Here is a 13,663-nt window from a genome sequence, read left to right on the forward strand (position 1 = left end):
ATAAATTAAAGAGTCATGTCATATAAAGAATAGCATAATTTATAATAATAAATTTTTTTTTCCCCTATTCGTTTGTTCTTTCAGGCAACCAGACAAACTTGTGGTGGTGTGGACTCGCAGAAGTCGTCGGAAATCCTCTAAGGTGTGTAGAACCTGTGTGGAGCTTGTGTTTACTTCTTATCTTCAGCTTTGCATTAATTGTATAATCTTAGAAGAGGGTTGGTTCTGTTTGGAGTTCGGTTCCTGCCAGAGTTTCTTCCTCAAGTTTTGTTGGGAACTATTTTCCTCAGCATTTTTTCTTTTTTTCTTGTGTACTAGGTATTTCTGTAAACTGCATTTCATTAATATTTTTTAGAAATGATCATAACAGTTCATATATTGAACTTAAAATTGGCTGCTAAGGCTTACTGAACATCCTGCAGGACCAGCCACAGCCCTTCTGAGGACTTTGTCGTTTCTGTTTTGTTCTTTGCCTGAAAAAAGATGCATAATAAAGTGCATACAGTAATAGATCAGGAGTGATTGGAGGCAGTGACACCTGAAGTGTATTCCTTGTTCCTGCTCCGTGATTTAGTTTTGTTGTTCTGACTGCAGACGACCCCACCTTAGTAAGATAGGTTTTTGGAAATGAGAGCAGGGCTTTCAATGCTTTGTGGTCCTCTAATTTGATTTTAATCCAGGTCGCCGACAGATTTGAAGTTTTATCAAACTTACTTTTAAGGCCACATTAATTATACAGTGCAGGCTACTTTTTTTCAAAGAAGCTTTTTAGAGTTTTTTTTAAAAAGCTTTAAAGCTTTTTAAAAAAAAACTCTAAAAAGTTAGCTTGTAACATTAGCTTAATTTTATCAGGCATGAAAATGGATACAGAGAATAGTGTGTTACAGAGGTACAGACGGAAGGAAATAGTTGACGATCTAAAAATTTTTCCAAAATGAAACACTGAAGACCTCAATTGTCAGTAAAATGGCAATAAAATAATAAATATATATGTATAGACCGGGGGCTTTCACAGGTTTCCTTCGAACCACCTGACAGCAGTCGACCTCTTTTTTTTTTTTTTTTGAGAGCTCAGCCAATTTAGCTCTCTCGCGGCCTTCGGCTATAAGATGTTACAGCACTTTACCACTGCGCCACTTGAAGGCGAGACTTGTTTTACAGCTTATTTGCTAGTAAAATTTTGTACCAGACCTTTAAAATGATCTAGAAAATTTTAACTACTTACAAAATAAATGCCACAAATTATAATAAGTAGTTAAATTTTTCTGTACATTCAAAATTTAAACTCTCTCCTTTTTTTTTTCCCCCCCCCAAGATCATGAAAAAAACACTCTCAGAAATGAACTTACAAGATAAACTTAGATGCGGTAATTTGCCATTTGAGCGTCTGGTGATCTCATTAATACTTTGTTGCGGTCCATAAGAAAAAATAAAGCCAGACGGTATAAAATCCCTGTGCTGACTTGGGTCGACAAAAAAGTCGTGTGAATTCCAATCTGACTGTTTTCATTCAAGTCACATGATCACATATCAGATATGTATCGAGTCTAGGACCACATACGAAAAAGGACCTAGATCCAGTGTGAAAAACCATCAGATTTGTGTGTTCAGACAGACTAAAAGTCTGATCTCTGTCACATTAGGATAGAAACATTAAGTCGGAATTGAGTCACTTCATGCTAATAATGTAAAAAGAGTGTAATGGCTGGTATAATCATTCGACCACTGCCCTTAAACGAGTCAAACTGATGTAGGCACGTCAATCACAAATCTTATCAGCTATTCTTTGCTTAAACTGAAGCAAAAGCAAAGGGCTACCCTACTGGGCTCTGTCTCTTTCTCTATCTTGCTAAATCACAGGTGGAAAGCGTAAATGTTAGCTGTTGGCTTCACACCTTCGACCTCGCCTCTGCTCCCGCAATGTTTAATATTGTTATAAGATCATTATGAACGGTCTTGAAAGAGTAATAATGTATTATACTCTTTAAAACTACTGAACGGTATACTATTAATTAGTTAGCTTCTGGTTAGTTTCCAAAATAGTGTCCATAAGAACACGTGTTTTAACCTTTATCCTGACAGGTTGATGGTTATACAGTCAAGACTGAATGGATGTTGCAGATTTAACCCGTGTGGATTCAGCTGCACAAAAAAGAAGCGCCGTCCGAATAGCAGTCATATTGTAATTAGTGAAAAAGGAATTCTACTGTTCGCTCGCAAATTGAAAAGATGTAGACTTTCAGGTTCACAGCAGACAATGATCATGTAGCCATGATGATGCTCAGTTCAGAAAAGGAGCATCAGGAAAAGACTTATTTTCACAATCAATTTCTGTTAAAAGATTTCTAAATTTAGTTAGTTGGAACCTGCTACAAAAGTGCTGATCGTAATTATCTACCTGCCGGCTAAGCTTTATCAAAACCACAGACACCGAAGTGAGTAATTTCCTGCTAATCAGACTCTGTGTTGGTGCGTCAGCAAAAATGCATCTTGTTGGAATTTTTAATCGACTTACTGACTCTGATTGATTGTTCTTTGGCAAAGCTTACAGTCTGAAATGTTTGATAAGCCACTCGCTGTTATGTTAAAGTAGGGAGTTGAATACAGAACAGAACACAGTGATTCCTGTTATGCTTGTTGTTTTATTAAAGCACCACTCTTAGCTTTTTTAACGTAAACCAGACACAGCAACACAGATTTTTTTTTCTTTCTTTTTTTTTGTGTAAAGTGTAATTTATTTGTATTCACATAGTTTGCAAGCATAGGCGACACATAGCGGTCGCTATTTGTCGTCTCCCATCAGCATCATCCACTGTCTTCACACAACTCCTCTTTAACGATTTTGCGAATTTGACCAAACATTTATTAGAAAGCACAAATATTGATTAGTTATTTCATTTTAAGAATTAGCATGTTCAGTGGGCAAGTGACTAATTTATTTTTTTTCCATTAGAATTGAATGTGTTAAATGATAGTTTTATTGTCACTGCTTCTACAGGTTGCAGTAGTGAAGGAGGGGGAAAAAATGAATTCAGCTACATATCGCAATTCTTTGTAGAATTGCAACTCGTGTAGTACCACACTGATTTAAAATTTTAAATTATTTAAATCTATTTATACATTCTTTTTACATTTATATATGTTGGTATTCAAGGTCATAAAATGTTGCTGCTTCTCTGTAACCCCACAGGTGATGCATGCTATTCACAGCAAAACATTCTGTGCGGTAGAAGCAAATTATTTGGCAGGTTTGTTTAGAATTCTAACAAAAAAAAAAAAAAAAAAAAGTATGTGTCAGGATATTTTAAAAAATCGTGATACTTGCTGAATTGCAATACAGGTAGTCCCCGACTTACGAAAATGCCCCCAGAACGGAACTCGTTTATAAGTCGGATTTGTTCTGAAGTCCGACAGAGCGAATCTTATACTCCTTTGAAACGAATATACAATGTAAAGCATTCCAATCCACATGACTAAATCTGTCCTGTTTTCCCATACTGCCATCATGTGGGGAAAAAAACATTGTTGCGCCTAAGCAACTAAATCTAGCACATTTTAAATGTAACAGCGTTGTCTCTGCGCCTTTAAATCACGAGAGGAATCCCGGACATTTTGTCTCTAAACTGTTTCTCACTGTGTGGGACTGTGAACCCTTTTGTTGAGGATTTTCCGAAATTAGGATTATTTACCATCAGGACAGCTTTATAAGACAGACATTTTCTATCATCGTGCTCCCGGACTGATTCATTGAAACCGGTGAGGCTTACTCGTTTCTTTGGCACCCCTACATGCGCACACTTACATTATACCAGACTTTGGACATGTTATACATTTACTTAAACACTGAAAACATTGTATAGGAGCTACATACGTGATTTGTTCGCATCCACGAAGGTTCGTAGAGCAGTGGTCTATTCGTATCTGTGGAAATTCGTAACTCGAATGTTTGAGTTGGCTGGAACTACCTGTACAAATCAGATCATACCGATGCAGTCTTGCAGTTTTGTAAAATCATTTTTCTCATTATCCGCGCATACAATGGCTATAAGGCTTGACAGTGATTCAGTGTTTTCCTTCTCCGCCATCTCAATCACACTCATTCAGTTTGGAGTAAATTTAAATCAGACGTGTCAGTTAAGATATGCATTTTTAGCCTTGTGGGAAAGGTCTTGTGTTATCTCAAGCCCAAATCTCACTTTGACTACAGGCATACTTTTGTTTTTGAGTCTGCATCATCAAGGAGTTGCGACAGAGTATGTAAGGTGTTCGGTTCCACTTCCTCCGAGGTCCTCCGTGTTGAGACAAGCAGCAGCAGGGTGAATCAGCCGTGAAGCTTTGTTACAGTGTGTAAAAATCTGCAGCGGTGCAGAACTGTTTGTTTTATTCATGCACTCGGTGGGAGAAGAAGACTCGAGTTCTACGCAGCTGCCTGGACAGGTTGGGAGCCCGTCACGGGAACGTGACAGTAGATCGCTGTGTTTTAGGAAATCTGATCATCACACAAACTGTGAACTGTGAAAATCTGCTTCTTTTCTGGTCTGATCTGATTCAAATATGATTCAAACAGGCTAAATGTTGCATATAATGAAAGCACCTGGTGAAAAACTGCAACAACTTTAACCAGCGTTCATTAATGCAAGTTATTGTCAGGATCATCACTTTTCTTTCTTAGTATGTTCTCATTAAAAAAAAAAAAAAGTCTTCGCCTTTCTCTTTTTTTTTTTTGTAGAAGTAAATCTTGAATGTTTGCTGTTAAAACGATAGAATGTAGCGATGACAGTGCCTCTTTTTTTTTTTTTCTTTCCCTCTTCCTCTCCATCTTTAAGTCTCATAGTTGGCAACCGGGAATCAAAAACCCGTACAGAGGAGTGGTGGTGTGGCCTGTTCCTGAGAATGTGGAGATCACAGTTACTTTGTTTAAGGTATTATGCGAACAAACACACACACACACACACACACACACACACACACACACACACTGTTGTTTTTATATTATTGATAAACACGGTTTAGATTACGTTGCTAAAAGGAATAGTTTGACTAGAAATGCTAGCCTTCTAGGAACTCCTTTAATGGCCCAAACATGTGCAAATGGCTTGGATAGACGTCAAGACTGTACAGGGGTGTTTGGCAATAACTCCCAGCCGAGTTGTCACTTTGTCACACTAATATCTAAAAACATAAGAAGCCACGCCCTCAGCATCCCTGACCAACATGGTTCTTTCACCCGCAACTGCTAACATAAATAGGATGCTACAACATGCACTCTCTGCCCAAATTGGCAAACGTCTTTAAATATTTAGTTTCACCACCTTTTAGCTTTAATTACGGTGCGCAATGTGGTGGCCAGTTTAAGAGTAAAAAAAATTTCTCATGCTCCCAGAACGACACCTTTGACAAAATTTGAGTCCTGGAATCTACCCATGCCTTCAACGGAAAAAAAACCTAGATCATAACCCTATAAGTGGACACTATAAATAATGGGTGCATCGCTTCCTGTCCTTTCCTTCTTTCCCTGACGCACCCAGCGCTCTGAAATAGGGCTAATGTGGACTCATCACACCACATGGCCTTTTTCCATCACTCCAAAGTCTAATCTTTATGCTCCCTAGCAAACTAAAGATGTTTTTTTTCTGATGAGAACCAAAATGAAACAAATGAATTAAAAGTGATTAGTATCGCTCTGATTTGATCATTAGAAAAGCAAACTTGAAAATATTGGACACAGCTTGTATTTGGGTTTAGATTACCTTACATTTAACTGAACAGTAAAAGAGCATTTTGGGTTCTTTAGCTGTTAATGATTTATCTATTATTTTTTGTCTGCTGCAGGACCCTCATGCAGAGGAGTTTGAAGATAAAGACTGGACCTTCGTTATAGAGAATGTAAGTAATGCTTTGGCTTGCATAACCTTTCTTCCACAGCTGCTGTACCCGTTTGGTGGAAACCCTTTTTTTGTATCTCTCTCTCTCTGACTTATAAATGGCCTGCAGTCTTTTCCACAATATCCATCACAGCCAGCATGTCTACTCAAGTACATTGTTCAACGAAACTGTTGTTTCTGCAGGTGAAAGTAAAAGCTAAGTAGCCTGAAGGTTATTTTTTCAGACTTTTCACTTAACAGTTCGTCAGTTTGCTCCACTGCTTTGTTGCTGTCTCCATCTTGTGGCTGAACCTAGTCATCACGCCCTGCTTAGTCAGGATAATGGAAAGGACTAGGAGATGACATGCCTGGACTTTTGCACAAACAAGAACTGATCATTCATACGTTAGTCAGCTGATAAAAACCCTTATCTAACTGTATTAACGAGCTGTTCATAATAATACATCATAAGTAAAAAAGTTTTACCCCTAAGTGCAATAGATGTTTGTGCTTAATCTGGAACTCTTTTAAAAATTTCTCTTTTATTGTTATTTGTGTATTGATGCAGGGTTATCTGCTTGTTTTAGGACACATATATACACACACACTTTAGTTGTATCTTGTCTGAGCTTGTGCTGATGTAAATTCTGTAATCAAGTAAATGGAAGGATTTATTTCTGTATTTCTTTCATGCTCTGTCTCTCTGTGTCTTGTCTGTCAGTCATTTCCTCTTGTTCTTTGTGCCTGTTTGTGTTTTTCTGTCCTTCTTTTTGTCTGTTTCATTTTTTCTTACTATTTGTTTATACTTTGCTCTCTCTCTCACTCTCTCTCGCTCTCTCTCGCTTAACCTCCTCCTCTCTTTCTGGTACCAGACACTCGGCGCCAGTCCAGTCTTGGGTCTTAAGTCCATCTGTCTGCCCAGCAGAGACTAAGAAAGAGGGAGGAAAACACACTCTCTCTCTTTTACCCAAACACATAAAATACACACACACACACACACACACTCACACACTCACACACATATGCTCTCACACAAAACAAACATGTATTCGTTTGCAGAAGCATATTTAATATGCACAAACACACACAGGGACTAACTGTAATGCCAGAGTACACATTCACTCACTGTCTTAGAGACTCGGCGCCATGATTGACGCAAATTCCCTCTAAAGCTGAAACACACACAGTCTGCTTTCTGGTTTGACACTAAGTGCTGTTTTATTTTTCCTGAACAAATATTAGGGAAGTGAGGTTTTTCTGAAAGGCTTTTGCGGGTGCATTTTCTTTTCTTATAAAAATATTTCTTTTGTAACTGAATATTTCAGTGTCACTACAACAGCTCTGGTACTTTATTTTATAAAACAGGGAGCTGGAACAATTGCAATAAATGTTTTGGAAATTAAAAGTTTAGACACCCCTTTTAATTTACATGGGCTTTTCTGATTATTTTTTTTCTTTTTCTTTTCACACTGTGAAACAATCCTGAAGCCGTTTATCAAAAATACACAATAATCGTAATATAATAATAGTATGTTATTACATCAAAAGATTTTTTAATGCTTATCAGATTCCAGTACGTTTAGACGCATTTTACAGTACCAGGAAAATAGGATTTAATATACAATCCGGTCCATAAGTATTTGAACAGGAAAACCATTTTTCATATTTTTCCTCCTGTACTACACCACCACAATTGATTCGAAATGACGCAACCAAATGTCACCGAAGTGTGGATGTCCAGCTTTATTACAAGGGGTTTGACAAAAATTGTTGCATCAGAGACTTATTACATAGTCCCTCTATTTTCCCACCGGCTCGAAGTAATTGGGCAACTTATCAGCAGTTTGATTTTTTCTTATTTACCGCATGACTTAATTGATGAAATAAAATCTAGATATTTTATTTTATGGAAACCATCAACATGCAGTCCAAAGAGGTGAACAGACCCATCAAAGGGAGTCACTCGCTCTCAGCCTAGTCGAGCATGGTTTTCACAGGATGAAAGGCAGAAACAGACAGCAACTGAAGGACGCTGCAGTAAAGAAATAAAGCAGCTGATGGATAGGATTTGCATCAAGGTTTTAAAAATAATAAGAATATTTTGGTTGCTTAGTTTCAAATCCATCAGCTCATAAGAGAGAAGGACACGGTATACTGCGTCTTCTCACTTAATGAGATATAAAAACCTGCGTATAAAAGTTGCTCATTGAAACGAGCATTATCTTAAATTAAACATTTAATTTAAATGAATCACACACTCGCTCCTTTGAAAAAGTAACTTGCTGTTATCTTCGATGATCAACCCCTGATATATGTAGAAATATCCTCTACATAGCAGGATTGGCTCTTTTTTTTTTTTTTTTTTTTAGACAAAACGATAAAATGAAAGCAGTCCAGGGGGAAAAAGTCCTGTCGCTTCAGTAAAAAGTCAAAGACGGAAAAGTGGAGGGGAAATAATGAAATGAGAGTGAAAGGAAGAGGAAGAAAGGGTTCTTAATTCCTCTTGTCTGTGCATACCTCGCTAATAACTGAGTGATCAAAGACATGCCAAACATCTCTCTTCATCTACACACACACACAGACACACATGCTGTGTGTCCTTGCATGCTGAGAGAGAGAGAGAGAGAGAGAAAAGGAGAAAGAAAAAAGGAAGAGAGGTGAAGGGGAGCGCGCCAAGTGAGACTGACATCAAAGCTCCTTGGGCAGGCCTATTTGGCACAGGATTACTCTCTTTGTGTGTGTGTGTGTGTGTGTGTGTGTGTGTGTGTGTGTGTGTGTGTGTGTGTGTGTGTGTCTTTAACATTTCCTTATTTAGGAAATGGATAAAATGCAGTTTGATGTCTGTTTCTTTTCTGTTTTTTTATCCACCTCATTGTTTAGGTTTTTGAGCGTGGTGTAGGAAATGTTGTAACTGTCGTGTGGTTGAAACCCTTCAATCAAAACCTCTGTATTTCTACCAACACTTTTCCGTAAGAAACAAAAGTGTCTGTCAAGGTGTAGAGCAGAGTTTTGTGCATGTTAGTACACCTGTGATAATCATAAGACCGAGGTGGGATAGCGAGTCCTCAACTGAGTCAAACCACAGCCAGTTATTTATTCAGCTTTAAATCACAACACCTTACACGCCCACTCGAATGATGGACAGCTGAGAACCTTCGATTTTTTCCAACTCTGTTACAGCGCGTGATGTGTACGTGCACGGCCCAGAGTTTGTGTCAGCTCGACCATAAATTACCTCCATCGTTCTGTTTTTAGTGGAAATCTAAAACCTTTATGCTGCAGCGTGTATCCTGCACTGACGCACTGAGTACATTACTGTCTGTGGTCACTAGAGGACAGTCAGGGAATGGATTTAGCCATTTTTTACGTGCGTGCGTGTGTGATTTTCCAGCTTTTGGAAACTAGAAACAAGTTGAATACTCAAAGAAGAATGAGTGATTTACTAATAATAGTATTATAGTAATAATTTAAAATTAGTTTGAAAGATATTATTTATAAGTATTGTAATTAAAAGTAACGGTTTCTAGTTAATAGATAAACATTTTATTCAATTTCTGATTTGTACATTACATTTTCATTAGTTGTTGTAATGCTTATTTACCCTCACTAGGTTTTTTTTTTTTCTTACCTGATATTCGAACGTGTTGACAATCACTAATCAATGAATCATAAATAATTGAGGATAACCGAACACACATTTCCTCCTCAGGTCTAAGGCATATTTGAACAGGTCCACCGGCACAATTTTTTGTCGTCTGGCACGCTGTCCTTTCAACACTGACCACTACTTATTCATTTTGTGTATTTTTTTTTATTTAAAATTAGAAAAAAAAAAAATTTTTAATTGCACGCAAATTATTGGTTGACTCAGCCTCTTTCTATTTTACACATACACACTCTCTCTCTCTCTCTCTCTCACACACACACACACACCTGTTGGTGAATAGCCCCACCCCTCAGCACACACGCATATCAGCTGCTCACTACTGTACGACACACCAAAAAATTTTATAACATCATAATTCGTGAGCCCTCTCGTAATGGAGCTCTATCGTAATGGAGCTCTCTCAGAGAGAGAGCTCCATTACGATGTTATGTAACATCATAACATCGTAATGGAGCTCTCTCTCTGAGAATAAAGAGATCTGATGCTTTAATGTGATGTCAAGGAAGCTCCATGGGTTGAGTACAGGACACCCGGGATGTTGTACTCTGTCCTTAACACAGCATGTCTTCATGGAGATGGCTTGTCATGCTGGAATAGGTTTAGGCCTGTTCGTGTCAGTAAAGGTAAATTAGAGTGTGCAGGGGGAAAGAAACGCACACGAGTGTGATGGACAGATATGCACATTACCATACCAGGCTCACGCATCTATAGGATGGGCTCTGTGACTCGTTTCTAATGTCCGTCTTGTGACTAAAACTTTATTAATAAACGGACACAGTATCAAAATGAACTACGATTTTAATGATTATAAAATTGAGTTCTTTACCCAATTTGTGTAATTTTATTTGCAACATAAAGAAGTTTTATTCTTTCATTAGACTTTTTAAAAACTGATTTTTAAATGCTATAGTCATTTGATAATTTGTGTTCGTGTGTGTGTGTGAGAGAGAGAGACTGGTGTGTAGTCATTCAAAACTACAGTACTATTGAATTTAATTATTTTATTACAAATTTTTATGTAGATTTTTATTGTACGTCTTATAATCTTCCCCAGATGAAATCCATGGAAAGTAGCAAATTTTTTTTTTTTTCTCAATTGCATGTTTAAATACATTTATTTCTGTTTTAAACAAATTATTATTATTATATTTTATTTATTTAAATTAAAAAAATTTCTTGACCATTTCCCTTGATTTTTATTTTATTTTATTAATTTAACTACTGGTTCAGATTAACAGACACTGATTAATTGGATAAACCACTTTAATTGTCCCTAGTTAACGTCATCAACAAAACACTTAAAACTGCATTTAATCACGTAAATATTTTTGTAGATATTTATTAATACTTTATATATAAATTTTTCCCTGAAAATTTCCAAAAAATTAATTCTCTTGTCAAACAACTATAGTCGTTGAAATTTTTTCAATAAGCTTAATTATTTCTCTCAGAATAATGAATGACATTTTTTTGTGTGTGTGTAGTGTAGGCTTGTCCTTGTCCTTCTTCTATCCCCTTTGCCTCTGTCCCAGGCTTCTCCAGCTTTGACCACCCTGGCTGGCAGATGACCCACACACACACACACACTAAACAGAAACCATCTCCAGTGTCGCCTCTGCGCAGTGTGACGCAGGAGCTGAAATAAACATGAGCGCAGGCCCGTGCGTGTCTCTGCGTCACCCGGGAGCGAGTCCTAATCCGCTTTTCTGGCGCCGCTCTAGAACGTTCTTAAACCCTGTTGCTCTCTGAGGTCTCCCACTGAGACCTGGACACATGCGTGCGCCACTCGTATGGGACGCCGTGTGTGTGTGTGTGTGTGTGTGTGAGTGAGTGAGTGAGAGAGAGGGCGTCATTGTAAGACTTTGTGAATAGAACTACTTTTGTGTGTATGTAAAGTTTATGTATTTGTTGTAGCAGGCAGCAGATAACACTCATTTTCTCCAATTTTTCTTAAAGTAATGTGTTAGTCTGTTTCTTTTTCTGACCTTCCTCTCTCTCTCTCTCTCTCTCTCTCTCTCTCAGTCCGTTTCTTTTTCTGATCCCTCTCTTTTATAATCTCTCTTAGTTCAGTTTAGCAGTGCTTTATCGGTATGTAAGTTACATTGTTATCAAAGCAATTATTGATGGTAGATTACTTTGTAATTAACAATATAAACATATTAAACATAAAAGAAAAACATAGTGGGTAAACGATAACAAAAAAGCACCAATATTTATAACTATCAGTATCTAAACAGTCTTGATGTTAAACTCTGACTAGTTGGTGTTGAGGATATTCAGAGTTTGCGCGCGCTGTGTCTCACGTTCTCACAGACTCTCACACCCTGACACTTATTTTGCAGCACTGGGGGCTTAAGAGTATTAAAATGTTTTCACTGTATGTCAATTCAGGAAAAATTGGGTTTTTTTTTGTGATATTTTCAGTAAAGGTGTTCCATGTATGTTGATATTTTTGACACTTGCAGTCTTCTGCACAGTGCTTCATACTGCATAGGCTTTTTATTCATTCATTCATTTCATTCACATAATTTTGTTTTCAACTACCTCCACAGCTCTTTTTCAGAGCAGCCCGTATTTCTCTTGAAGTTGTTTGTCGGTTTTTCTTTGCGTCGCGAACAGTAGTGGGTAAAATCTTTCCCGTAGCTTAGTATCGACAGAACCTGTTAGTTGGAACAGTACTGACCGTCATTGTCAAGTGTTAAGATTTTTTATTTTTTAATAAAAATTTTTCCTCCTTTATAAAGTTCAACTACCTTATTCGCAGGTCCATTGGCAGGTCTTTTTTCTGTCTTCCCCATGGCACAGTATCCAGCCAAGTCGGTGACTAATGAGCAGAGAAACTCATGAGCAAAGAAACTCGCTATTTATGCACAGACACTAATTACAATGAGTCAGAGACCAAATATGACCATGTGACCAAACATTCAAGCATATGTAAACTTTCGTTCAGAGTTGTTTGTGTGATTTTCACTGATGATTAGGTTTTAAAAAAGTAGTCAAACAACTGTGATAATTAATGACTTCATGTGACCACTCTACTTATGTGCATTTATTTATTTATTCATTATCATACGTCTCCAAAAAGTCATATTTTCCAAATAAATGCCTACGTGTGTGTGTGTGTATGTATGTGTGTGTGTGTGTATGTGTATATATATATATATATATATATATATATATATATATATATATACACACAGTATTGCCAAAGCATAAAATATATATATATATATATGTATGTATATGTGTGGAGAGAGGGAGAGCTTAACTAAATATCAATGCAAATAAAATGGGGATAAAATATAATAATAATAATAATAATGAAGTGACAAGAATGAGGAAAAACAGCAGCAGCAAAAACAATCAAACAAAAATGATAAAAATTAAATGTAAAAACACCACAAGTGTGTGTGCGCGTGTGTATGCACACACAAGTTTGGGTGATTACTGGGTGATTGTGTTACTGTCCTTTTAAAATGCAGCTCTCTGTCCCCTAACAGGTTTTTCGTACTGCTTCTTCTGTTGTGAATTTCCCCATGGGGGTGAATAAAGTATCTATCTATCTAGCTAACAAATCCTCCTTAATCCATCTGTTTATCTAAGTGATTGACCTTGTGTGTGTGTGTGTGTGTGTGTGTTTGCGCGCATGTGTGTTCACTTCCTGTCCGTTCACTTTGTTTTAGGAACGTCTCAGTTGGTGCAACTGAAAAGAGTCAGATTTTAGCATATTGGTGTTTAACAGGACACACACACACATCACACTAATCCCTGTGTGTTTTTCGCTGCCTTTCTCCAGCAGTAAGTCGTCTCGCTGTTTTTGTTGTGCCTGGGCTGTCAGTGGTTCAGAAAGGTCAGCTGTGGATTAATACTGCATGGCATCAGTGCTGCGGTAGATTTCATCTGACACCGTGTACACACACACACACACACAGAGCCCTTCCTGTTACTCTCACTCTTTGCTTCTCTCAATTCTCAGTGAAGGCTTCGTTCTCATCACATCATCGACCCTGAATTCACTTCTTTGACTTTGGGGCTTACTGCTAGAGAAAAATAATCAAGGTGCTGTCTCCGTCACCGATTATTTTCCTTTGACCGCACACCGCATGTTGCTCTTGACTTCTCAGCCCATAGT

At 37.5% G+C, this 13,663-nt stretch overlaps 1 protein-coding gene across 3 annotated transcripts in view; it reads left to right on the forward strand.

The window, feature by feature from the left end:
- ehbp1 (EH domain binding protein 1) overlaps window positions 1-13,663 on the forward strand; it is a 144,033-nt gene that overhangs the window by 16,645 nt on the left and 113,725 nt on the right. For all 3 annotated transcript variants that reach the window (XM_053509610.1, XM_053509611.1, XM_053509612.1), the window contains exons 3-5: window positions 85-142; window positions 4,827-4,922; window positions 5,833-5,886. In XM_053509610.1, coding sequence (XP_053365585.1) covers window positions 85-142; window positions 4,827-4,922; window positions 5,833-5,886 — 208 coding nt within the window. The remainder of the gene's footprint in view (window positions 1-84; window positions 143-4,826; window positions 4,923-5,832; window positions 5,887-13,663) is intronic.

This window comes from Clarias gariepinus, chromosome 13 (genome assembly GCF_024256425.1).
Source record: "Clarias gariepinus isolate MV-2021 ecotype Netherlands chromosome 13, CGAR_prim_01v2, whole genome shotgun sequence".
Taxonomy (NCBI): domain Eukaryota; kingdom Metazoa; phylum Chordata; class Actinopteri; order Siluriformes; family Clariidae; genus Clarias; species Clarias gariepinus.